This window comes from Eumetopias jubatus, unplaced genomic scaffold (assembly GCF_037043125.1).
Source record: "Eumetopias jubatus isolate StellerSeaLion01/CBP00866 unplaced genomic scaffold, mEumJub1_p1.0 scaffold_6, whole genome shotgun sequence".
NCBI lineage: Eukaryota > Metazoa > Chordata > Mammalia > Carnivora > Otariidae > Eumetopias > Eumetopias jubatus.
This window is the reverse complement of record NW_028274812.1, coordinates 788855-810853: the sequence shown is the minus strand read 5'-3', so window position 1 is coordinate 810853 and position 21999 is coordinate 788855. Positions and strand designations below refer to the sequence as shown.

Genomic DNA, 21999 nt, shown 5'->3' with positions numbered 1-21999 from the left:
GTAGTTAATTTCAGAAATCTTTTATTGGCATAAAATTGAGAATGTAAGTAAGTTGGCACCAAATATTTCATTTAAATCCATATTTTATCCCTCTTTGCTGTTTTTCCCCCTTCTGCCCACTTTCCTGGGTGTTGGGGGGGCTCGCTGACAACAGTCACAAATCCAGCGACCTAGGAGAAAAATTGTTAGTTAATATAGTACGAAATTTAATTCTTTAGGACTGAATTTTAAACCCATTCGGCTCTCCTTCCTTAGCTATCACTAATGATATTTCTCTGTGGATTTGTGATGTGGAAGACACTAATGAGTTTCTTAATTTAAAGAGAAAAATGTAAACTTCCCTTCATCAGTGTAATCAGTACCATATGAAATTCAGTACCAATGGGGGGTGGGGTGAGAGGAGCAATTCTATACAATGATAGGGACTTTAAAAAATTATTACAATCCTTTCTGAAACCCAAAACACCATCCTACTTTCAGAGCTCAATACTACAAATCCTCATATAAAACCTGTTAGCTTGGCTTATTTTCAGCCCTTCTCTCTGCTGCTCAGTGGCAGCTCCCAAGGCCTGGTGTACCAGACACAGCACTTTAAACTGATCAGTGATAAACTGTACCATGTACTCCATCTGACTTAACTACAGAACTTCAAGTTGCCTGCTTCTTAATGATTCCCAGGAAACTTAGTTCTTGGCATATATTTTATAAAAGTATTATACAGTGTTAACTATGCAATAAGTTCTAGATTTACACAATTATGTGTAATATTTTAGTCCAAGTACTGTGATTTATTCTTCGACTCTGTTCATTCCAAAGTTACCTGGAATTGTCATGCTGCCTCATTTTATAGAAATCTGGTTTAATATTTATAAAGGCATAGCAGTCATTTTAAGTTTCTGAATAGATGATATAAAAATAAAATCAAGACTTTGAAACAAATTGATGCTCTTGCTTTAGTTCTTTCAGTAGAAAGACAGGAGTTCACTCTACATTGAACTCTACTTCCAATACTTGGATGGGGCACTCTGACATCCCATTTGTCCTTTAGTTGGATTACCTAGGGATGAAAAGCAGGTGGACGTTATCTGGATAATCACAGCTTTGGTCACTTCTTATGAACAGAAGGATCCTTAAGGTGTTTTTGCAGAGCCTTTAAAAAAAAAGGCTGGGAGAGTCCCTTCACTCAAAGATAATGTTCCTCCTTTTTTCAGTCTTTACCTGATGGAATAGCACCAAGGCCCACACAAAAAGTATGATAACCTCTGTCACACACATCACAGAACATCATTTCTTCTTCGTGGTGGGGTTGTCCACATATAATGCAAGTTTTACATTCCATACACTGCCATGGGTAGGTCTTAATCATAGAAACAAGCTCCATGGTCATATCCAGGCAAGAAGGATGGCCTAAACCAAAACCAGCATTAGTATTTCACAATAGAAGTTTGAACTTAATATGGCATAATAAAATGCTAGTTTGCTTTCAGTTCTCAAGAATGGCTACAATGTTTAATCACCAAAGAAATGAAAATACAAGAAATAGAGGAAAATACATGGGCTGCTTTTCTATGCCTCACAAGTTACCCTATCTATCAGATGATTCTGTGATTCAGGTCTGACAGCTAAGACTCCTCGTTTTTGAAGCAACGAACAGGGTGGTTAAAATGTTAAGAAGACATGTTAGTACTTACCACTGTTATCACACTGGGAGCAGTGTATAAGTGATTCAGCCTTCCCTTTCTTGTTGGACTCCTTACCCTTCAGACAAATTCCACATAGAGCATTTGGAATGACCTTTGGCTGGAATGGTAGAAGAGGGCTATAAATTGATGCCAGAAGAACTTACTATGGGTTCACAGGGAATTGTTACTGCCTCATCTTTACTTTTGGTAACTTGCTAATGAGGACCTTTTTGAAAGACCTAACTTGAGAAAGCCGGCTTTCAACATACGATGGCCTACTAACTAAAGCTTTAGATTTTGTTTAAAAATTCTGTCAACAGCGTGATCTCATGTCAGGATTAAATGTAGCATTCTACAGTCCTTATGTGCACAGTACGGTCTGTATGATGAACTGGAAGGGAGCACTACAATGTCAAATTGCACTATTAACTGGAAGAGAAAATCCCAAGTACCGAATGACCGTTACATATATAGTCAGGCTTACCGATAAATGGAAGGCTTCGTGTTAAGCAGCTTATATACTGGTTTTGTTTAAAAACTGATTATTTTCCAAAGTTGTAAAAATAGATCTATAAAATCTAAGTTACAAGAATCAATGTTTTAACATTTTTAATTGAAAGATGTCTCATCCATACATTGTCATGTGCATAAATGTTTCTGGAAACCAAGCTATGATTATTCCCTTTGCATATCTAATAATAAAAGAGCCTGTGCTTAGGGGAAAAGCATTCCATAGGAGATACAAAACATAGAAGAGGAAATAAGTTTTCAGACAAGCAAAAAAAATCATAACTTAAAAAATTATAGACACCCTCGTATTCTTGAGTACCATTCATTTTTCAGATTAAAGCCTTGCTCAATCAATGAAAGTATTTGGGCTTTAAAAAACACTTAGTAACACATGGAAAAGGACAAAGAAGAAAAGATTCACAGCACCTACAGTTATCAGGGGAGGGAGAACATACAAACATCACAGCTTTGACCGTAATAAGATGATGTTCATTAATGCTACTCGAATACGTAAGTAATGGTGGCAGAAAAAGAAGAGCAAGCATGGGCCAAGTAGGAGATGGGCCAGGGGCGTACGTGTATACATGACCTGCGGGGAGATTCTCTTCAACAGGATTGTGGTGTTTCTGTTTTATTTCAACCCAGCCAAATACATCTTCTATTTCCCTCTCCTAAGTTACTAAACCAAAGAGGAGCCTAAAGGAAACTCCAGCTTTGTATACAGTATTCCAGCTTTGAAATGTCTCACTGCCACCTTCAAAACCTGTTAGGCCTAAACAATTTGTTCTTAATTCTTTAAATTCTTTATGTTTTAAATTGTCTTTCTTTGCAAAAGATGACAGAGGCATTCAAAAATAATTTTTGGCTTATTTATTTAAAAAAAGTCAACCTTATACATAAATATAATAACAATAACTCTAAACAATCACAAATGTCTCTACAAAATAATAAATATCATGGAAGTTAAAACATACATATAAAACTTTACCGTTAACTATCCTACATCTCCTGTATGTCTGTATACCCTGCTCCCCCAACAAAAGGATAGTGTCACATGCTCACACCGTGTGCGTCTTGCACTGCAGTCACCCTCCATTGTTGCCACATTCTAAGCAGGAGGTTCTCACTGTGCTTCCTACACCTAAATACAAAATAGCTAGAAGTGCACTTCTATGATCCAAGTTCTGATCCGGTGATGACCACATCTGTAACTGCCATAATATACAGCAGAAAGCTACCTCTCAATACACCAAAATAAGAACTCTGTTGGTTATGGCACCTGCACTGAATGTAAAAGACTTATTTAATACTTGTAGTCGAAGTTAGATACTGGCATATACCAAGTATTCGAATATCTTTCACTAAAGTCAGGGAAGTAACTACATAGTATTAAATTCTAAAAGAACTCCTCATAGGAAATCCTTTACAAAAGTCAAAAAGGAATCAAACACAAGGCTAGTCATTCACATTCTAGAGCAATTCAAGTTCTACAGCCATTAAAATATACATTAAACACCTATGATAAAAAAGGGATACCAAGAAAATTCTAGGTTTACTTCTAAGCTTAAAATCATAATATTTTGTTAAACCATTTAAAATGTTTCTTACCCAATAGTCTTCATCTTGATGAAAAGAGGGAGTGACGGGGTGGAGAACAGAGAGAAAAAGAGAGAGACAGAGCTTTGTAGCATTTCCTATGGCAATTCTTTGTTCACTCAAGCATTCTGAGCTCCCTGAGAAGCCATCCTGCTCACACCCAGGACCGCCAGTTGGGAAGCTAGTCTCTGAAGGAGACTCCTCTGATGGAGGAGGAAGGAACAGTGTGCAGAAGTCCCGCGAAGACTGATGGAACAGAACCCTATGTCTAACAGTCAGTTATACTTCTAGTAACTGCAACAACATCAAAGTTTCACTATTGATAAGAAAATTAAAATACTCATCCTAATGGTTCTCAGCATCTCAAATAAAAGGCTCACAATACACTGACTTTCCTGCTTGAGAAATAACCAAAGATAAGTGAGACTTTCATGGTAGCACTAATATAGTATAGATTTTAATTATAAACTTGTCACATAGGCCTGAATCCTAACAATTATGCTTTAGTTGCAGGTTAATGTAACCTAAACAATACTGTCCTACAAATTAAGGGCAAGCACTAGTGAATCTTATTAAGCAAGACATCAGATACGTCATCATTTTTCTTAACTCCAACATATTTATATATATGACCTTCAGCTTGAAATACCCTAATATTTAGGCACATCTTGGCTTATTAATATTTTTCATACAGAGGTTACTTTTAATAAACATGTTCACATTAATGTATTAAGTCTAGATACTGGTTGTTCCAAACTTTGAAATACCTGAAACATTTTTAGGTACTAAAAATGTTCACAGAAATTATAAAATGTGTATTTTGCATATTACACTCCCTCGAGTAATATCAATTTAGGTCAATCTATAGGATTTCTTCTAGATTAAATCAATGATACTGTGGAATAATCTTCATTTTCAGCCTCTATTAAAACATCTACTTCACCATTCGCTCCTCTGAACCCATGATGAATCCAGGCTTATTATGAAAGGTCTCCTTAATGCCGACAGTGTGCTTTGAACTGCCACTCCCATTTGAAGACCAGCAGCACACTTTGCAGCACACACACCAGGCTAACTTTCCAAGATTTAATCTTTGGAGTTCATTTGCTTTCAATTATTAAGCATTAATTTACATCTTACATTTAAAAAATTAGGTAAGCTATCTATGTAAAAACAAGTATAAAAAACACACAGCTGCAGCCTATTGAAGCCATCCTTGGAAGCCAACCCTTGCCAAATGAAGCTTAAGATATGCTTGCCAGAGGCTGAAAAAAACATGGATTTTTAAATTGATTATGTAATGGCATTTTCAAATTAAATATGGATTAAATCAAACACTAATTTGTTAAGTTGCTTTGTTTACTTCAGGAAAAGAAAGGTAAGCAGATTGCTAGAAGGGTCCGGCTGGAGAAGGGAAGTTGGCTGGCAGCCCCCGTGCACCTGTTCCTCTAGACCGTCCACTGTGACCACAACCCTGACCCACGACAAGATGTTTTTAACAATTCCACTCAGCAAAACTGCTCCATCACCTTACTCTAAAATGTTCCTTCAAAACACCTTCATAACCACAGTTAAAGGCATATTCGGATCTATTCCAGACCATATGAATGGTCTATTTTACTATTACCATCCAGAACATAAAACTGTGCGGCTGATTTCACCCCCTCCAGAACATTCCTAAACCCCATCATGTAGGCACAGGGCTACTCACCTCTCACCCAGCCCTCGGAAGGGGAAGACGGTAACAATAATATTGCTGATAGCATACTACCTTGCTCTGAGAAGAGCCAGAGCAGTTCACAAGTGTATCTATCTGTGTGTGTGTGTGTGTGTGTGTGTGTGTGTGTGTGTGTGTGTGTGTGTGTGTGTGTGTGTGTGTGTAAGCCAGATTACATCACTAGATAATGCTTAAATCCTGGTCATAGAGTCATAGAGGCTATTTGCCAAGGTTAAGCTAAAAATCACCATAATGTAAATAACAGATTTTGCTATTTTCTATCGCAGAGTTAGCTGAATTTGGCCAATGGATCGAATAATCTTTAGATTAAACTCGGATCTTTCTCCAGGAGAGGAGCTTATTCTCAGAGTCAATCCACCCATCCTTTACAGCTTAGCATGCTAAGCTATACTGAATACTAGGTCATTGTAAATATCAGATAATTAAGATCTTTACTCCAAGGAAACAAAATATAAAGTTCTGCCTATGAAATGAATTTTTAAAAACCCATACTTGCCTGGTTATTGTTTAAAAAACAAAAAGAGATTTTCTTATAAATTGTACATCTACAGAAAACAGAAGCTGAACCATAGGCAAAAGTGACAGAAAAGCCACCAGGAAAATAAAGCAAACAAGAAGGGAGCTGACAGAGGGCACACACCACAGAAGAGCTAGTGAAGTGCAGCAGGCAGAGCTCCACAGCTTTGAAAGTCAAAGTTAAACTATGTCGGGGAGAGAGGCTGGTCAGGAAGGAAGCGGAGTCAGGGGCTTTTTTCTTCTACCTTGTACCCAGGGACTGACTTGGACAGTACAGAACGTTTGGAAGCATCTTTTCTTGGAGTAGCAGCTTTGTCCTTGGATCTCTGTCTTCCCTGGAGAGGCTCCTCCTGGCTGTCGGGAAGGCCTTCCCCTTCAGACACGTTGCCGGAGGAGCTGTCCTGGAGGTCAAAGACACAAACAAAGATCGCTTGGAATTCACATAGACTTGAGTGTGATTTGTAAAAAGTTTTAAAGTTCCATCAGTGTAAAAATTAAAAGGTAACTGTAAATAAGAAAACTTTTTCCAGTGCCGACTAAAAGAAGTCCTACCTGTGTGATAAATACATGAAAGCACAGAACTAATTCCATTTACACCAGCTAGTACCTTAATCCACCGTTTTCTGACATAACACGAACAGTACTGTCTGCTTCGGTGCTTCGACACTGTTGTGCCGTGTCACGGGGGGCATTGTTTGTTTCAGACAAAAAGCTACTTAAAAAATAAACTGTCTTAAATAAGTGTGGGTATTTTTTACTGAGTAATAAATATTACAGTTCTTCAAGCACTCACTTGTATTCCATGCAAGCACCAGTATCGCTGAGCCTTTACGACAGGATCTGACATATTTTAGATGTTCAAAGTTTAGGAGTTCGATATCTCATCATTTAATTCTTCATTTTTTAATTTAAAATTTTCTAATTAAAATAAAAATGCTGTGTTCATATAAATTATGAAAATTAATAACTGAAAAAATTAGGTTATCCGTAACTACTTTGATAAACAGTCTGAGACAACTACTGGGAACATGAATGCATCTCCTTTTAATTTTTTCCAGGTGTGTGTCTGCATATAAATACCCAGATTCGCACATACACACACGCATACGCATACCTATCTACACATACCCCTCCCTTTTTCAGAACACAAAACTGGTGAGGCACCTGGGTGGCTCAGTCAGTTAAGTGATCGACTCCTGGTTTCCGCTGAGGTCACAATCTCAGGGTCGTGAGATCCAGCCCCGCATCGGTCTCCAGGCTCAGCGTGGAGTCTGTTGAAGATTCTCTCTCCCTCTCCCTCTGCCCCTCCCCCACTCCTCTAAAATACATACATCTTAAACATGATCTTAAAAATACACACACACACACACACGACTGGATTACACTGAGTGTGTTTTTCAATTGTTTTAAGTATTACGTGCATTTTATCACATCATTTAATATTCTTCGAACTTCATTTCTGTCATGTAAATGTAATATATCACCTACTGTGAACATTACAATTATTCCTAATTTCCATTATAAAAAAATACAGTTAACACTCCAATGACCATTTTTTGTCCTAATTATTGTCCTTCAGGTAAATTCTGTTAATATATTTGCTAGGTCAAATTCTGTGGAAGTCAAAAATCTTGGTATAACTGTTAAACGCTCTCCTGAAATGCTGGATTAATTTATACTCCGACAAGCAGAGTGAGGGAAAGTCAACATAACCTGCTCACACCACAGCAACCCTTTCACCAGTAAGACAGGAGAAAAGTGGTACCATCCTTTAATACTTGAATAGCATCTTAGTTTATGTAACATGTATCATTAAATGTTTTAGAACGTATTGGTGACAAAAAAAAATGTACTGCACATCGAATGGTAGCACATTCTCAGGTTCAAGTTGGCTGCTCAGTGCACCACGCTAAATCAGATCAGAACCCTCTGACATCATGGTTTTGTTCTCCTTCACTTCCACCGAGCACACCAACACTCCCCAGTCATGCAACTGCATTTTGCTTAAAAAAAAAAAAAAAAAGAAAGAAAACCTACCTAATAGCACAACATACCAGTCACCCTCACGTTTTCCCATAGGAAATCTAAATTGTTAATTGAGCAATAGCATGGGTGCCCGGGTGGCTCAGTCAGTGAAGCGTCTGCCTTCGGCTCAGGTCCCGGGGTCCTGGGATCAAGCCCTGTGTGGGGGGGACCCTGCTCCGCGGGGGGTCTGCTTCTCCCCACTGTGCTCTCTGTTGCTGAATCTGTCTCTCTCAAATAAGTAAAATATTTAAAAAAAAAAAAAAATTAAGCAATAGGAACACAAGTTAATGTGCTCCCAAAACCAAGACAGTTCAACATAGGATTGTAAACTCACGTCCAGTGCCCTTTCCTAACCTGCCTGTGATAACTTTAAAAATAAAACTTACCAAAGGCCATCCACGGCCTGTCTATACCAGTGCACACAATAAGTAATTTTCCTGATGAAAGCATTCAGGAAATTATATGCCAACTGTCCTTTTTCAAAAAGAGGGCGGTGATACCAGTCCAATTCAACATCTGGGAAGGCAATTAGCAAAAACTCAAAGGGAAGGAGACACCTCCTAGTAAAGACCAATGTTCCTACCGAAGTGCCTTTATGTTTCCGTTTCTCATCGCCTCGACCATCCTCGGCATCATCCGAATCGCCGTCGCTGTCTAGGGCCGGGAGCTCAGGATCCAGAGGGGGCTCATAAAGTGCGGTGTTTAATGGCAGATACCGCAGCTCATCTGGTGAGTACCTGAGGTTCAGAGACATGACTATCAGTTGTCTTTTATGATTAATATGAATGATCTAATCCACAACCTTCAAACACAGCCTTAATCTTCTCAATTAATCCCAAATACTTTTGGAAAATGATTACTGATGTAACAAATAAGTTTTCATTTTGTATCAAGTAAGGAAAATAAATAAAAAGCCTAAACATTTTCTGCACCAGGTTGAGTGTAATATACACATTTGATTCTTATTATCAAAAGATATGTCATCTCTCTCCTTCATCCTCAATCCAAAAAGAGGGGAAAAAAAAAAAAAGTCAGCCGACCAACGTGGAACTGTGGCAATTAAAGACCATGCACAAAACCCACGCCCCCTGAGCGCCCCAGCCCTCACTCCCGAAGTTATCACTGCTCCTGGGTCCACCGCTGCTTCACATGTACAATGAGTATGACGATGCGTCCACCTCACAGACAGATGTGAGGGTTTTATCAATCGACACTTGCAATGCACGGCAGTGCGTGGTCCATGACATTATTTCAGAAACCAAATTAATCATCTATGGTGTCTGAAATGAGAGATCAGCAGCCCCTCACCCTGAGTCAGATGGCACCCACACCACAGGACACTGTGGCCATTCCCACCCACAGGCCGGCCCTCTCCCATGTCACACCCTGTCCACACCCTGAAACCTGAGTTTAGGAGTGGGCACTGGATCAGCATCTCCCTCAACTAAGACAGCAAAAATTAAAGGGGCTGGTACCCTGGCATATCACTTTTAATAATTTGCTGACCCAAAAGTGAAATTAAAATCTGCTAACCCATGATTTAAACTTGGCTTTCAAATAGTAGGATCCTGTAGTCTATTTTAAATGCTATTCCTTAAAGAACAGTCTCTTTCCTCAAGAACATAAGGTTTAGGGCTGAAGTAAAAGCTGAGATTTTCAAATAAAATGACCCTGTTAGCCTGGTTTTCAGTTACATCCCGCTTGGGACTAAGAGGTAAACAGCACTCTTGCCACGCTGTGTGGAAGTAGCAGCCAGGCCGGCGGTGTGGCTGGAACGAGGAGGTGGCCGTGCCCGCCCCGGCAGCCCCTCTGCTCCTTCCTTCATTTCCTCTGCCGAATAAGTCAGTGCTTCCCAAGTGAGCACGTCTGGGGTTGTGCCTGGGAGTCTGCATTCCCAACAAGCTTTCAAGTGACACAGGTACAGTTTGAGGCCTGGGGTGCTTTAGAACTTCTGACGCCTGCCCACAGAAACACAAGCAGGTGGGCGGGGAGATGGGCAGCCTGGGCTTTGTCAGCAGACAGCACACGTTCAAGCACTGCCTGAAGGGGCTTCTTCTGTGTGCAGAGCCACAGAAGTCAGAGAGAATACGGACACATGCCCAACTCTTTGGAGGCAAGTATACCAGACTCTCAAGCCCCTCAGCAATACCCAATAGTAATGGTCATAAAACCAATGAATACCTTTTGTAATATTCCTGGAACTGTCCGGGGATGAGGGCCACTGGGTAAGAACTGACCTTGGTTCGCTCTGTCGGTAACACTTTGTACTTCCCTTGAGGCACCTGGATAACCTGGGTTAACGTGAAGAGAAATACAAAACTGATGCCGTGCTAGGAGTCAAGGTTTTAGGAACACAACAGCTCTCGTTCTCCACTGTGCTCCTCCCCGCAACAGGCTAGAAACACAGGAGACATTAGGAACGAGAACCCAAGGGGACAGGAGGGTGTTTCTAGCTGCACATGGGAACTGTGTCTGGCTCTTCGCCACAGCCCTCACTGCTGAGGGAAACACAGTGTGCTTCTGCCCGCCGCTGACGAGCAAGGGACCTGGGCAATGCATACAGTGTCCTCATCTATGAAATGAGAAGAATACTAGCTTCACCCTCACGTGGCAACTGTGAGTATTAAGTGAATTAAGATGGAAATTTCTTAAAACAACCCTTGGGACAAGCAAAAGTCAACCACAGAGCAAAAGACGCCTCCCTCACACACACACACACACCCACACAGAAGTGAGCAGAGTATTACTGGCATATCGTTAAAAATTGTATCTTAAGTTCTGGGGCAGAAAAGGACACATTGCCAGCAGAAAAAAAAAAACAACAACGGTTAAATAAAGGAGGTACTGAGCACTCTACCCTAATAAGCACAAAGTGAGGTTCAGGAACTAATAAAGTTAAGCAGCCCTACGTGTGTCTGCAAGTCAAAATAAGCTCTTCTTTCTTCCATACGTTCCCGGTTTAAGTTGCTGTTAAATTCAGCTGCTTTTTTGGCAGCTTTCTTAATGTACTCAGGCACTTTGCTGGCTTCAACCTTCTGAGTATTCTGTTGTTGCATTTGCTGAAATAAAAATATTACAGTTGGAAGTCGCATACAACTTTACAAAATGTCATTCTCCCCAAACTAAATAAGAGATGCCAATCACCTCAATACTTACAGAATACTCTTTATAATGATCTGTAATTCGTTGACGTTCTTTTTCTTGTAAAATAACAGAATATTCAGCATGTTTGGCCGGATATTCTTTTATCATTAAATCAATCACTTCATCACTGCGCAATGCTGTTAAACCTATTTTACACCAAAAACACAGTTTAAAAAAAACTCTTTTAAGGCTAAGTGAACAAAACTACTTTTCAAAATTTGCTTTTCCTTTAATCTACTCTACATTTAAAATTTTCCAGTAGTCAAGGGAAAATACTGTAATATATTTGAAAATAATAAAAAACAATATTCATAATATAAAGTCAAACAAGTTTTTAAAAAAAAGCTCATCAAAGTTGCAAAGGAAAATAAATCAATTTTTGAACCACGTTTTTTTTTAAGATTCAATGTACTATAAACATATATCCCTTTATTAAAAGCAATGGCTAAATAATGACGCATACTAATTTAGGCCATTGAGGATTAAGGATTATCCTTAATCTAATATCCTTAACTAAGGAAAGATATTAGACAAAAACAAGAGTTTTTCAATATATTGCAGTAGTTAGTCTTCAAATTCAATACACTAGAAATATTACAAAGAGTCCATTCAAATTCCAAGAGAAGCATCAGCACACACATACAAATCATACAGACAATTTTCAAAACTCAGAGCATCCAATCATACCAACTGTTGTGATGAACACCCATGGTTTTATGTTAAAAAGTGCCACGGAGCATTAAAATGTTTATGAAAGAAAAACTGGAAACAAAGCATGGAGATAAGCCTACAGAACTAAAAACAGAGCAAAATGTGCCTTATAAGAGATAAAGACCAATACTTTTTAAAACTACTATACAAATTTTGCACACCACACACACGGACACTTGTGTGAAATATTGTTATAAAATGTCATTCTCCTTTATATTTTAACAAAAACCAAAAATAAACAATTTAGCATTTAAATAATTCAATCTATCTCATTAATTTTGTAAAATACTTTAGGGAAAAGGACAAATACCCATCCAGTATCACCTCATAAATATCTAGCTTTCATAATTCCCGTTTCAAAGCCTCTGTTACCTAGAGTGCACTGCGTCTCTGTGATGACATTCAGCTCCCGCAGGTAGAGTTTCTCCTTATGGGACAAATCTCGTCGCTCTAAATCTCCAAAAAAAAGAACAAAAGACTATTAAAAATAGTCTTTTACATTGGTAACATTATGCATTTGTAAAACTTTTAAAAAACTTAAAAACCTTAAGATTTTTTTAAAAAGTTAAATTCTTCATGGACTTAAAAAAGTACTGTGTGTTATATATTCCAAAGATTACTAAAGAGACCACGCAAACAATCTTACAAATTCAAGGAATAAAAGCTAAATTAAAGTTGAAAACAGAATAACCCAAAGCAAGAATAGTAACTTAGTTGCACAGACGGCTTTTTCTCAAATGCAGACACAGCCCCGTGTAGCTGCCTCCCTCGCTCAGGCCAGGGAGCAATGGGAAAGAATCAAATTCCTGCTGCTTTCGGCCATAACATGACTTTTTCTAAGGAATTCACCAGGAAATTCACCTTCCACATTTTGCTTTTAAGTCCATTTATAAGGCATAAGAGCAAACTGAGAGTGGAGAGAAACGCTGGGTGACAGCAGAAAGGAAAATCAGCCAGCAGAAGAATATACAGTGCATTACAAATATTCCATACGCAAATATTCAGAAGTTGATAACCTATCAAAAAGAGTTACTATTTAGTTAAAAGTTAGATTTAATCTGTTACATAAACTAAGACTTAATACCTGGATATTTCCGTTTAAAGGAGGTCACACCCAAATATTCACTGACTTGTTCTTGAAGCATATAGTATTCTCCTGTTTCATCAGGTGGCCATTTGTACTCTATCAAATTTTCTGCTGGATAGTAGCTAAAGCTAAGCACAGAAATATGTATTATGCCTTAAATGTGGCTTTTATTAAGTTTTAATCATTTTTATTTTAAGGATTTATTTTTGAGGAGTTTCATTTTTAGGAATTTGGAGAACTACTTTAATTATTTAAATTTTCATCTGCCATACATACAAGTTCCTACCGTCTTGTGCGTCCAAGAACATCACAACACAGGCAGAGGGAAAGGAAGCAAGCGTGTGTGATACCAAACAAAACAGTACACTGGAACACACCCCAAAGAACCAAGGCTCACAACTGTCAGCAGTAAAGGAATTTTGTAGTGTTAAGAGATCTATAAGGCCAAACCAAAACTGTGGTGATATTCTTTCTGAATTCCCTCTCTCGAGCTTCACGCCCATACCGCTATTTCATCCGCCCGAAGTACAAAGTCACCAACTTGTTTCCCACCTGCTGTTCAGCAAGTCAAACAGCTAAGAAAGCAGAAATCCAAAACCGTGTTTCTCAAAGAGCTAAACTATAAACCATTATTGTTTGGTTCTCATAGACTCCACAGGCCAGAAGCACAGAACAGACCTGGTTTGATGGTGCCAGTGTACCGCAGACCAATCCCAACCCTGAAGAGCCAACGACAGATCTCTGGGCCTGGCCAACTCAACCTCCAAATGTCATCAGTGGACAATAGAGGCAAGAATGTGACACTATTTTATGCATCCAATTAAAAGTAACAACCAAAAAGTAGAGTTTTCTCAAAAATAGTGCTGGGAAATTAGATATCCAAATGCAAAAGTATGAAATTGGACCCTTACCTCCTATCACATTCAAAAATAGATCAACAACCTCAATACAAGAACCAAACCAGAAAACACTTAGAAAAAAACACAGGAGTAACTCTTCCTGATCTCAGATTTGGCACTGGGTTCTAGACATGACACCAAAAGCATGAGCAACAAAAGAAAAATAGGTAATTTAAACTTCAGCAAAATTAAACATTTTCTGCATGTTAGGACTCTTCAACAGAGTGAAAAGGCAACCCACAGAATAGGAAGAAAGAACTGCAGATCCTGTATCTGATAAGGGATTAAAATCCAGAATGCATAAAAAAACTCCACTACTCAACAACAACAAAACAAACAACTCAATTTAAAAATGGCAAAAACACCTGAATAGACATTTCCCCCAAAGATTCACAAATAAGCACTGACAGGATGGTCAACATCACTAGTCACTACAGAAAGTCAAATGGTAACGAGAGTGAGATGTCCCCTCACGTCTCTTCGGATGGTTATCATCAGAACAACTGGGACATAACCAACGGCAAAGGAAACTGCACTGCTGGTAGGAACAGAAAATGATGTGTCCGCTGTGGAAAGCAGTCTGGTAGGTCCTCAAGGTCCTAAACACAGAACTACCCTATGATCCAGCTGCTCCTCTCCAAGGGATACACCCAAAGGGACTGAAAACAGGGACTGAACACATATTTATACCCCAACATTCACCGCAGAACTGTTCACAACAGCCCAAAGTGGGAAATAATCTTAGTGTCTGTCATGGATGAAAGGGCAAACAAGAGATGGTCTACCCACACACGGAGCTCAGTTCAGCCCTAAAGAAAAAGGAAACTCAAACACATGCTACAACGTGGATGAACTTTCGAGAAAGAAGCCAGACGTAAAAGGACAAATATTGTACGATTCCATCTACACAAGGTGCACTGGACAGGCAAATCCAAAATGTCAGCAAGGGGATGGTGGCTGCCAGGGGCTGGGGAAAGAGGGAAGCAGCAACTGTCACGGCTTCCTGGCTAGGACGTTTCCGCGCAGGGGCGAAGCAACAGAGAAGGGTGCAGGCGGCAGCTGAATGACGCTGGACATAACCGTGCCACTGAGTGACACACCCAAACATCACTACAATGGTGAATTTTATATGTGTATTTTATCACAATAAAAACAAGTTTTAATTGCACTGAGTAGCAAAAGCAATGTTGGTGCCATATGTAAAACATGACAAAAACATTCTACAATATCTAGTAACTGCCTTTGCCAGTGCAGGGGCCGGGGAGGAGGGAGGTATTGCAGAGGAGAGAAACATACCACAAAAACTATTAAGCAATGAAATGACAGTACCCAAGATCTTGACTTGAAGTCTCACAACTCCTAGAGCTATCTCCTGAGCCCATTCGCCTCCTTTTGGATGGTTGGGTCCCATCATTTGAATTATCTTCATTATCATCCTATACATTTAAAAAATTCAAAAGATAAGAAGAGAAACAATCAAAAAATAAGGAAAGAATGATTATGTATCTTCCCAGACTTGCTAAAAGGCTCCACTTAAAGGCTTTCTAAGGACAACTGATTATACAATGTTAACTTTCTATTATAATTAACAGGGGTCAAGAATTTGGTATGGCAAGACCTGGAAGAAAACTAAAAAAAATAGTGATCCTCAATACAATCAAAATAAGAAAATTTTTAATTAACCTGTAAATCTAAATCTACTTTTGCTTTTTTACCGACTGCAGTTAAAATGCCCTGTGCATTAAAAACACATAAAATTGCTGCAACAGTCTAAAATTAAAGCAAACCCTCCTACCTCAGCTAGGGAAAAAAATGTGGATCATTTAGTGTTTAACTAAACTAAACTAAACAAAAAGTGTGGATCATTTACTGTTTAACTCAACTCATAGCTGGTTGACAGGACTATTCTAATGGGCTCTTCCATACTTCTATTTCCGTGAAATAAAGGGCATACAAAGACTAAACACACATGATCAATCCTGTTAATATTTTTTCTTACATTGCAAAAATTTAGCGAGAATATTCCCTAATAAGAGTTAACAATCTATTCGGCAACACACACACACATCTCCACCAAAAGAGGAGAGGGTTAAGCATTTTTAGGTCACATTATCTGTGATGAGACAGTAATATCAAGACTCTTTAAGTCTGACCATTCCATTCAGAACATGAATGAGGCATCAGATGTTAGGAAATGGATTTATTCACATATTAGCTAAGGCTTAATGACTATAAGACTTACAAAAATAACTTAAAAAAAAAATCAAGGACATGTAGCTTTGTAAGATGAATACAATTTTGTTAAATACCATGGTCCTCTTGCTACATATTAAAAAGAATGCAATCCTGTAGAAGAAGACAAAGAGGTAGTAAGTTATACTGGTCACGCATGCCAAAGCTGGACTGGGATCTTACTGGGCACTGTCCTTCACTAGCTGAGCGAAGCTGTGTGCGCCTCTCCTTATCTGTAAAATTGAGATGATACTACCGCCTGTGTGGTGTAGCTGATGCAAGGATTAAATGAGTTAAATACATGGGAAGCACTTAGAGCAAGGCCTAGCAAATTATTCAGTGTCCTATAAAAGTTAACATAACTGTGATGATAATCAGAAAGTCTCAAATGGCTCCAGCTACTAGGAATTTACTCAAGATTCTTTCCCAAACAGTAAAATAGATGGCATATTGTCCTTTTTTAGTTCCTGTATAACATAATCATTCAATTAAAGAACTCTGTATATTCCTATTAAGAAAGGCAACCAGGTATGAGATGGGAGAAGAATAAATGTATTCTCCAAACATCTACATTTAACAGTAAGACTCACAATTGAGACGTTTCATAGTCAGTATTTCAGGAATAACTGCCTTTAAGCAAATTCAAGTATTTTATTTTTTTGGTTTAACTTGCGACTGAGCATTTTAAGGAGTTCTACGTCGATTTAAGTATGTTTCCCTTGGCTAAAAAGTTGAAACACTCAAAAAAGGTGAAAAAGGCGAAGTCCTCAAAAAAAGCTGAAACCAGAATTTCATAGGCAGTGCCCTGCACGTGCTATCAGCAATGCTAGGCGGAGGTCCTGGGAGCACGAGGGAGCCCGAGTCTGCGGCCCCTCCCACACGCACAGGTGCGCGGGGGAGCGGGGGGCGTGAGGGACCGCCCGCACTCCGAGCCACAGGGGGCGCGCCCAGGCCGCAGGTGCGCGCCCCCCGCGGCTCTCCCCGGTCTCCCCCAGCGGCCGCTGCCCCGGGGCCCGCCTTCTGCCCCAAACCCCTGACTGCGCACACGCGCTTTGCCGCGCAGCCTGGCTGCTCTCCAGTCGCCTCCGGCTGAACACGCGGTCCCCTTGCCCCCGGGAAACCGCACCGACTACAACATTTCAATTCACAAAGAGAGTTTCGCAGTAAGAATTGGAAGGGCTGCGTGTTGGTCCCGTTGCTAAACTAAGTTCACGGACTGTCTCGTGCTCCGGCCGCGTCGGGCTGGTTCTCGGCGAGCTAACACTTTCCAGAGCCACGCCAGCCACCCCGGAGCCTCCCGAGCCTCCGGAGCCGGTTTCCCGGCTCGCGGCCGGGCCGCCGCAGCCCCGGGGGCCGCTTCCGCCAGGCGCGCTCCGAACCCCGGCGACGCGCACTCCGCCCCGCACTCCGCGGGGCCGGGCCGCCCCCCGCCGCCTCGGGGGGCCGGGCCGCGGCGGCCGAGCGGGGCGCGGCCTCGGGGGCCCGCGGCCTCCGGCTGTGGTCCCGGCGGGAACCCCGCGGCCCGGCCCCATCCCGCCCCCGCCCCACCGGGCGCCGATCCTCACCTTCGGGGACGGCGCTCCGGGGGTGGCCGGCTCGCTGTCGCACGGCCGCGGGGAGAGCGCCGTCCCGGGGCCGGCCGCCGCCGCCATCAGCCCGAGCGCCCCGCGCCGCCGCCGCCGCCGCCGCCGCCTCGTCCCGGCCGCCGCCGCCGCCGCCGCCGCCGCCGCCGCCGCCGCCGCCGCGCGGGCCGCCCGCCGCCCGGGCCCCGCCCCCTCCGCCCGCCCGCCGCCCGGGGGCCGGCCCCTGCCGCCGCGCGCCCCGCGGCCCGCCAGCGCCGCCGCCACCGCCATGGCCGCCGCCAGCGCGCCGCCGGGGCGCCGCGGCTGAGGGGCCGGAAGGAGGCCGCCGGCGGCCCGCGCGCTTCAGCCCCGTCGGCCGCTCGGCGCGCCCGCCCGCTCCGCGGCGGCGCCGGCCGCCGGCCCCCGCTGTTCCCGCCGCGCCGGCGCCCCTCGGCCCCGAGCGCTCCTCCGCCCCGCGCGCCGCGCCCTTCCGCCGCCGGCTCCCCGCCGCCCCTCTCGGCCTCCCGGCCGCCGCCGGCCGCGGCCCCGCAGCGGCTGCCGCCCCGCCGCGCCCCGCGGCCCCGCGCGATCCTCGGGCCGCCGCCGCCGCCACCACACCTCCCGGCCCCGCCGCAGCCCGGCGCGCTCCGCGGCCCCACCTCCCGCCGTCCCCTCAGCCCCCAGCCCCGCCCCGGCCCGCCGCCACTTGGCGCGCTCGCGGCCGCCCCCTCCCCGCGGCCCCCGGCCCGGCCCGGCCCGGCCCGGCCCCGCCACACGTCAGCCCTCTCCTCCCACCGCGCCGCGCCGCGCCGCCCCGCCCGGGGGGTCCCCGCCGCCCCGCCCCCTCCCCTCCCCTCCCCCTCCCCTCCCCTCCCCTCCCGGGGAACCCTCCCTCCAGGGGGGCCGCCCCCCGCCCCCGAGGGACCCTCCGCCGCCTCCGCCCCCTCCCCCCGGGGGGGGGGTCCCCGCCGCCCCGCCCCCTCCCCTCCCCCTCCCCTCCCCTCCCCTCCCGGGGAACCCTCCCTCCAGGGGGGCCGCCCCCCGCCCCCGAGGGACCCTCCGCCGCCTCCGCCCCCTCCCCCCGGGGGGGGGTCCCCGCCGCCCCGCCCCCTCCCCTCCCCCTCCCCTCCCCTCCCGGGGAACCCTCCCTCCAGGGGGGCCGCCCCCCGCCCCCGAGGGACCCTCCGCCGCCTCCGCCCAGGGGGCCCGCCGCCCCTCCCCCCTCCCTCCCTCACCCGACAGACCCTCCGCCCCCTCCCCCCTTCTCCCAAGGGTCCCTGTCCCCCTCTCCCGCAATCCCGAGGGACCCACCCCCTCCCCCCGGGGGTCCCCGCGTCCTGGCACCGGCCCCGTGGGCCGTATCGCGGGGGGCTGCGAGGGCCCCTGCCCATTTCCTCGCGTTCGGTCCTCGGCCACCGCCCCTCGGCCGCCTTTGTTCTCTGCCGGCGGCCTCACGCTCTCCGCCGCTCCTGAGCCACCTGCCAGGGAGCCAGTCAGCGACATCCTCCGCTGCTGTCGTTTGAAAAGTTTATGCACATCCACCTCCCTGCCAGTGGAGATCGTACGGTGTGAGAACGGCTCAGATTCAGCTTGCACGCGCGTAATTTTGCGGTGCAATGTGCAGCAGCCTGCTCCTGAGACCCTAGAAGGCAGCCAGGTGGTCCGGGCACGCAGGGGGAGCTCCCTAACGCTGCTGCGCTGGGGCCGCTCCTGACCTCTCTGGGCCTCTTGTCTCATCTGTAAAGTGGGGAGAAATCCTGAATCCTCAGGATTATTGCAAAGGTCATAGTCCAATGGTAGGCTGACAAAAGACACCGACGGAATGGGAAGCGTTTTATTTGGACTGACTCTAAGTTGGTAGAGACTTCACCTGGTCACTTCTAGGATTTCTCACACACGTTAGCAACTGAACCTTAAAAGAACGTGGCAGATAGTTGTGATGACAAGGGTACCAGAAATTGGTTGCAGTTGACCTCGCAGCAGACATTTTAGTATCTGAGGGTGGAGAGGACTTGCTTCAGGCAATAGACACATGACTTCCCTTTCATTATTTTTGCCTACACTCAGCCAACAAACGTTTGGAAAGGAAAAGTGAAGAGATAAAGGACCTACTTTGGTTCTCCCAGCCCACCTATTCGCGACTCTCCATTCCCATCAGCTCAGAAATGGCACCAAGAGCTGGAGACTCACACAGGGCTCCTAATTTAAACTTTGCTTTCACTCACAACCTCAGTCAGACCAGCTCCCCGTTTCCCTACCCACTGAAGAAAATAGCCTGTCTGAATCCACCAGGAAAAATCAACAACTTTCTCCCAAATTCTCTTAACTGATCAGGGCCCTTACTCAGATTCTTTAGATGGAATTTAACATTAAATGTACATACATATATATTCAGAATATACATTCATTTATTTCGGTCCACTCTCTTCCCTTGGGTATTCTGTCTCTAGATCAGATGCAAGTTTAAAACTCTTCATTCCAAGTCAACAGATACCGACTCAGCCCTTCAACGTGCAAGGCAAGCCAGAATATTAAGGAGACACTCTTGTGGATTACCATCCCTGTCCAGTTTCAACACTTGAAAGAATATGACACAAATATATAAATGTATTTAAAGGCAGTTTAGGTGGGAAAAAATTTACTCGCAAGTACAAAAGTTAAGATTTTAAGGTTGACATAGAATTTGAAAAGTATCTTAAGAGACTGGGGTAGGACAATTCCAGGTCAATGTACAATTGGAAGTGGAAATAGGGTTTCAAGCCTGAAAAAGACTGAGAGATGGAAAAATAAGAAGCAGATTTAAGCACATCAGCCATTCCAGTGTGGGTTGAGAGTAGGGTAAATGAAGGCAGATTCCAGGAGTTAGGGGTGAAATATACAGGGCAGTGGCATGATGCAATGGTGAGAACAAAGATCAAGAGTTAATTTTGGGGGGCACCTGGGTGGCTCAGTCGACTGAGCATCTGACTTTTGATTTGGGCTCAGGTCTTGATCTGAGGGTGGTAAGATCCAGCCCCTCATGGGGCTTCCCGCTCAGTGTGGAGCCTGCTTGGGATTCTCCCTCTCCCTCTGCCCCTCCCTCCTCCCTCTCTTAAAAAAAAAAAAATTGAGATAAGATTGTGATCAGTACCAACTGTGCCACTTAATAGCTGTGTGATCCATAATGGGTTAAGTTTTTAATCTCTCTGAAACTCCATTTCCTCATTTGTAGGATTAAAATAATAATGTCCATCCAATTATTTCACAAATATTTTATGAAAAGCAACTATGAACTAAGAATTATGTTAGGTGATAGAAATATAAGGAATCATTCATTCATTCATCACATACTACCTTACTACGTACTAAGTTGGAAATAAGTGGAAAAGGAGTAGGAAACTAAGCGATAGATACTGTAAACCGAGAGGATAATGTTTCAAAAAGAGGGACGGTCAACTATGTCAATTGAGAGGTTGAATAAGATGAGGACAAAGAAATGTCCATTGTATTTAGCAATCTGGGGGTAATGAGCCAACTTAATTATTTTGAGCTGTTTCTAAGGAGTGGCAACTTCAGAAGCAACCTGAAGTCCCTTGAGGAGGGAATGGGAGGTTAATACGTGAAGTCTGTGCCAAGTATCTGAGAAAGAAGGTAGCTGGAGAAGTGGGTTGTTGTCTTTAAGGTGGGGAACAAGCTCGAATGCCAAGGAGGGGGAACAGAGGGGGCATCACGTGCAGGAGCTATAGGGAGGCAGCTCTGGGGAGGCCAGAAGCCAGCACAGGTGCTGGGCGAGCCCTTGACAGCAAGAAGCACAGTCTATCCACTGTGACAAGACGGAAAACAGAACGTGGCTGCAGATGCATTGAGACTTGGTGGTGAAAAACTTGAAAGATTTTCCTCTGATACTTTTTCTTTCCTGAATGAAATAGGAGGTGAAACCACCCATGGAAGTGAGGAGAGGAGGGGAATAAGAAGGTAGTGGGGAGGTAGGAGAGCAAAGTTCCTGGGATGCCAAATGGTTTGCCTGCTGCAGGTTTTTGGTGGAGAGCTTCAAGGGAAACCAGTCGGTCTGGCTTTTCCATCTTCTCAAGTTTACCTACTTGAATTCAGGCTATGAATATGCATTTCCTTCAGGAAGGGGTTTTCCCAGATAAGTAGGAGGGGTAAAGGAATTTGAGTGTGTTTGTAAGGGAGAGATTATAAAATGGCTTATTGCATCGACTGGAGATTTCAGTAAGATTCTACAGGCGCTGAGCCCTACGGACAGAAAATGATGGTATAAAAATAACCTGCTTGAGTCCGAGATTTGAGAGGTCAT

The 21999-nt window shown here is 43.9% G+C and overlaps 1 protein-coding gene across 2 annotated transcripts; it reads right to left on the bottom strand.

Annotated features, from left to right (window-relative positions):
- Positions 1-4: 4 nt before the first annotated feature.
- On the bottom strand, positions 5-17993 carry PHF10 (PHD finger protein 10). 2 transcript variants are annotated; one of them, XM_088023793.1, is made up of 12 exons: positions 17706-17993; positions 15238-15344; positions 13007-13137; positions 12295-12378; positions 11224-11357; positions 10977-11126; positions 10249-10358; positions 8651-8804; positions 6288-6443; positions 1692-1800; positions 1219-1407; positions 5-170 (listed from the first exon to the last, which is right to left on the bottom strand). In XM_088023793.1, the coding sequence occupies exons 1-12, from the start codon at positions 17991-17993 to the stop codon at positions 85-87; spliced, it is 1698 nt and encodes a 565-aa protein (XP_087879919.1). In that variant the 3' UTR covers positions 5-84. The 2 variants fall into 2 exon arrangements, with proteins under 2 accessions (XP_087879919.1, XP_087879920.1); XM_088023794.1 differs by having other exon boundaries at positions 12295-12372; positions 17706-17800.
- Positions 17994-21999: the final 4006 nt, after the last annotated feature.

Excerpts from the sequence above, each read along its gene's own strand:
- PHF10 (XM_088023793.1), bottom strand. The coding sequence starts at position 17,993 with ATGGCGGTGGCGGCGGCGCTGGCGGGCCGCGGGGCGCGCGGCGGCAGG. Across the intron at positions 6,444-8,650 it reads GGAAACATAAAGGCACTTCG|GACAGCTCCTCCGGCAACGT; the intron begins GTAGGAACATTG and ends TTTGACCTCCAG. Across the intron at positions 171-1,218 it reads CCTTGGTGCTATTCCATCAG|GTCGCTGGATTTGTGACTGT; the intron begins GTAAAGACTGAA and ends TTTTTCTCCTAG.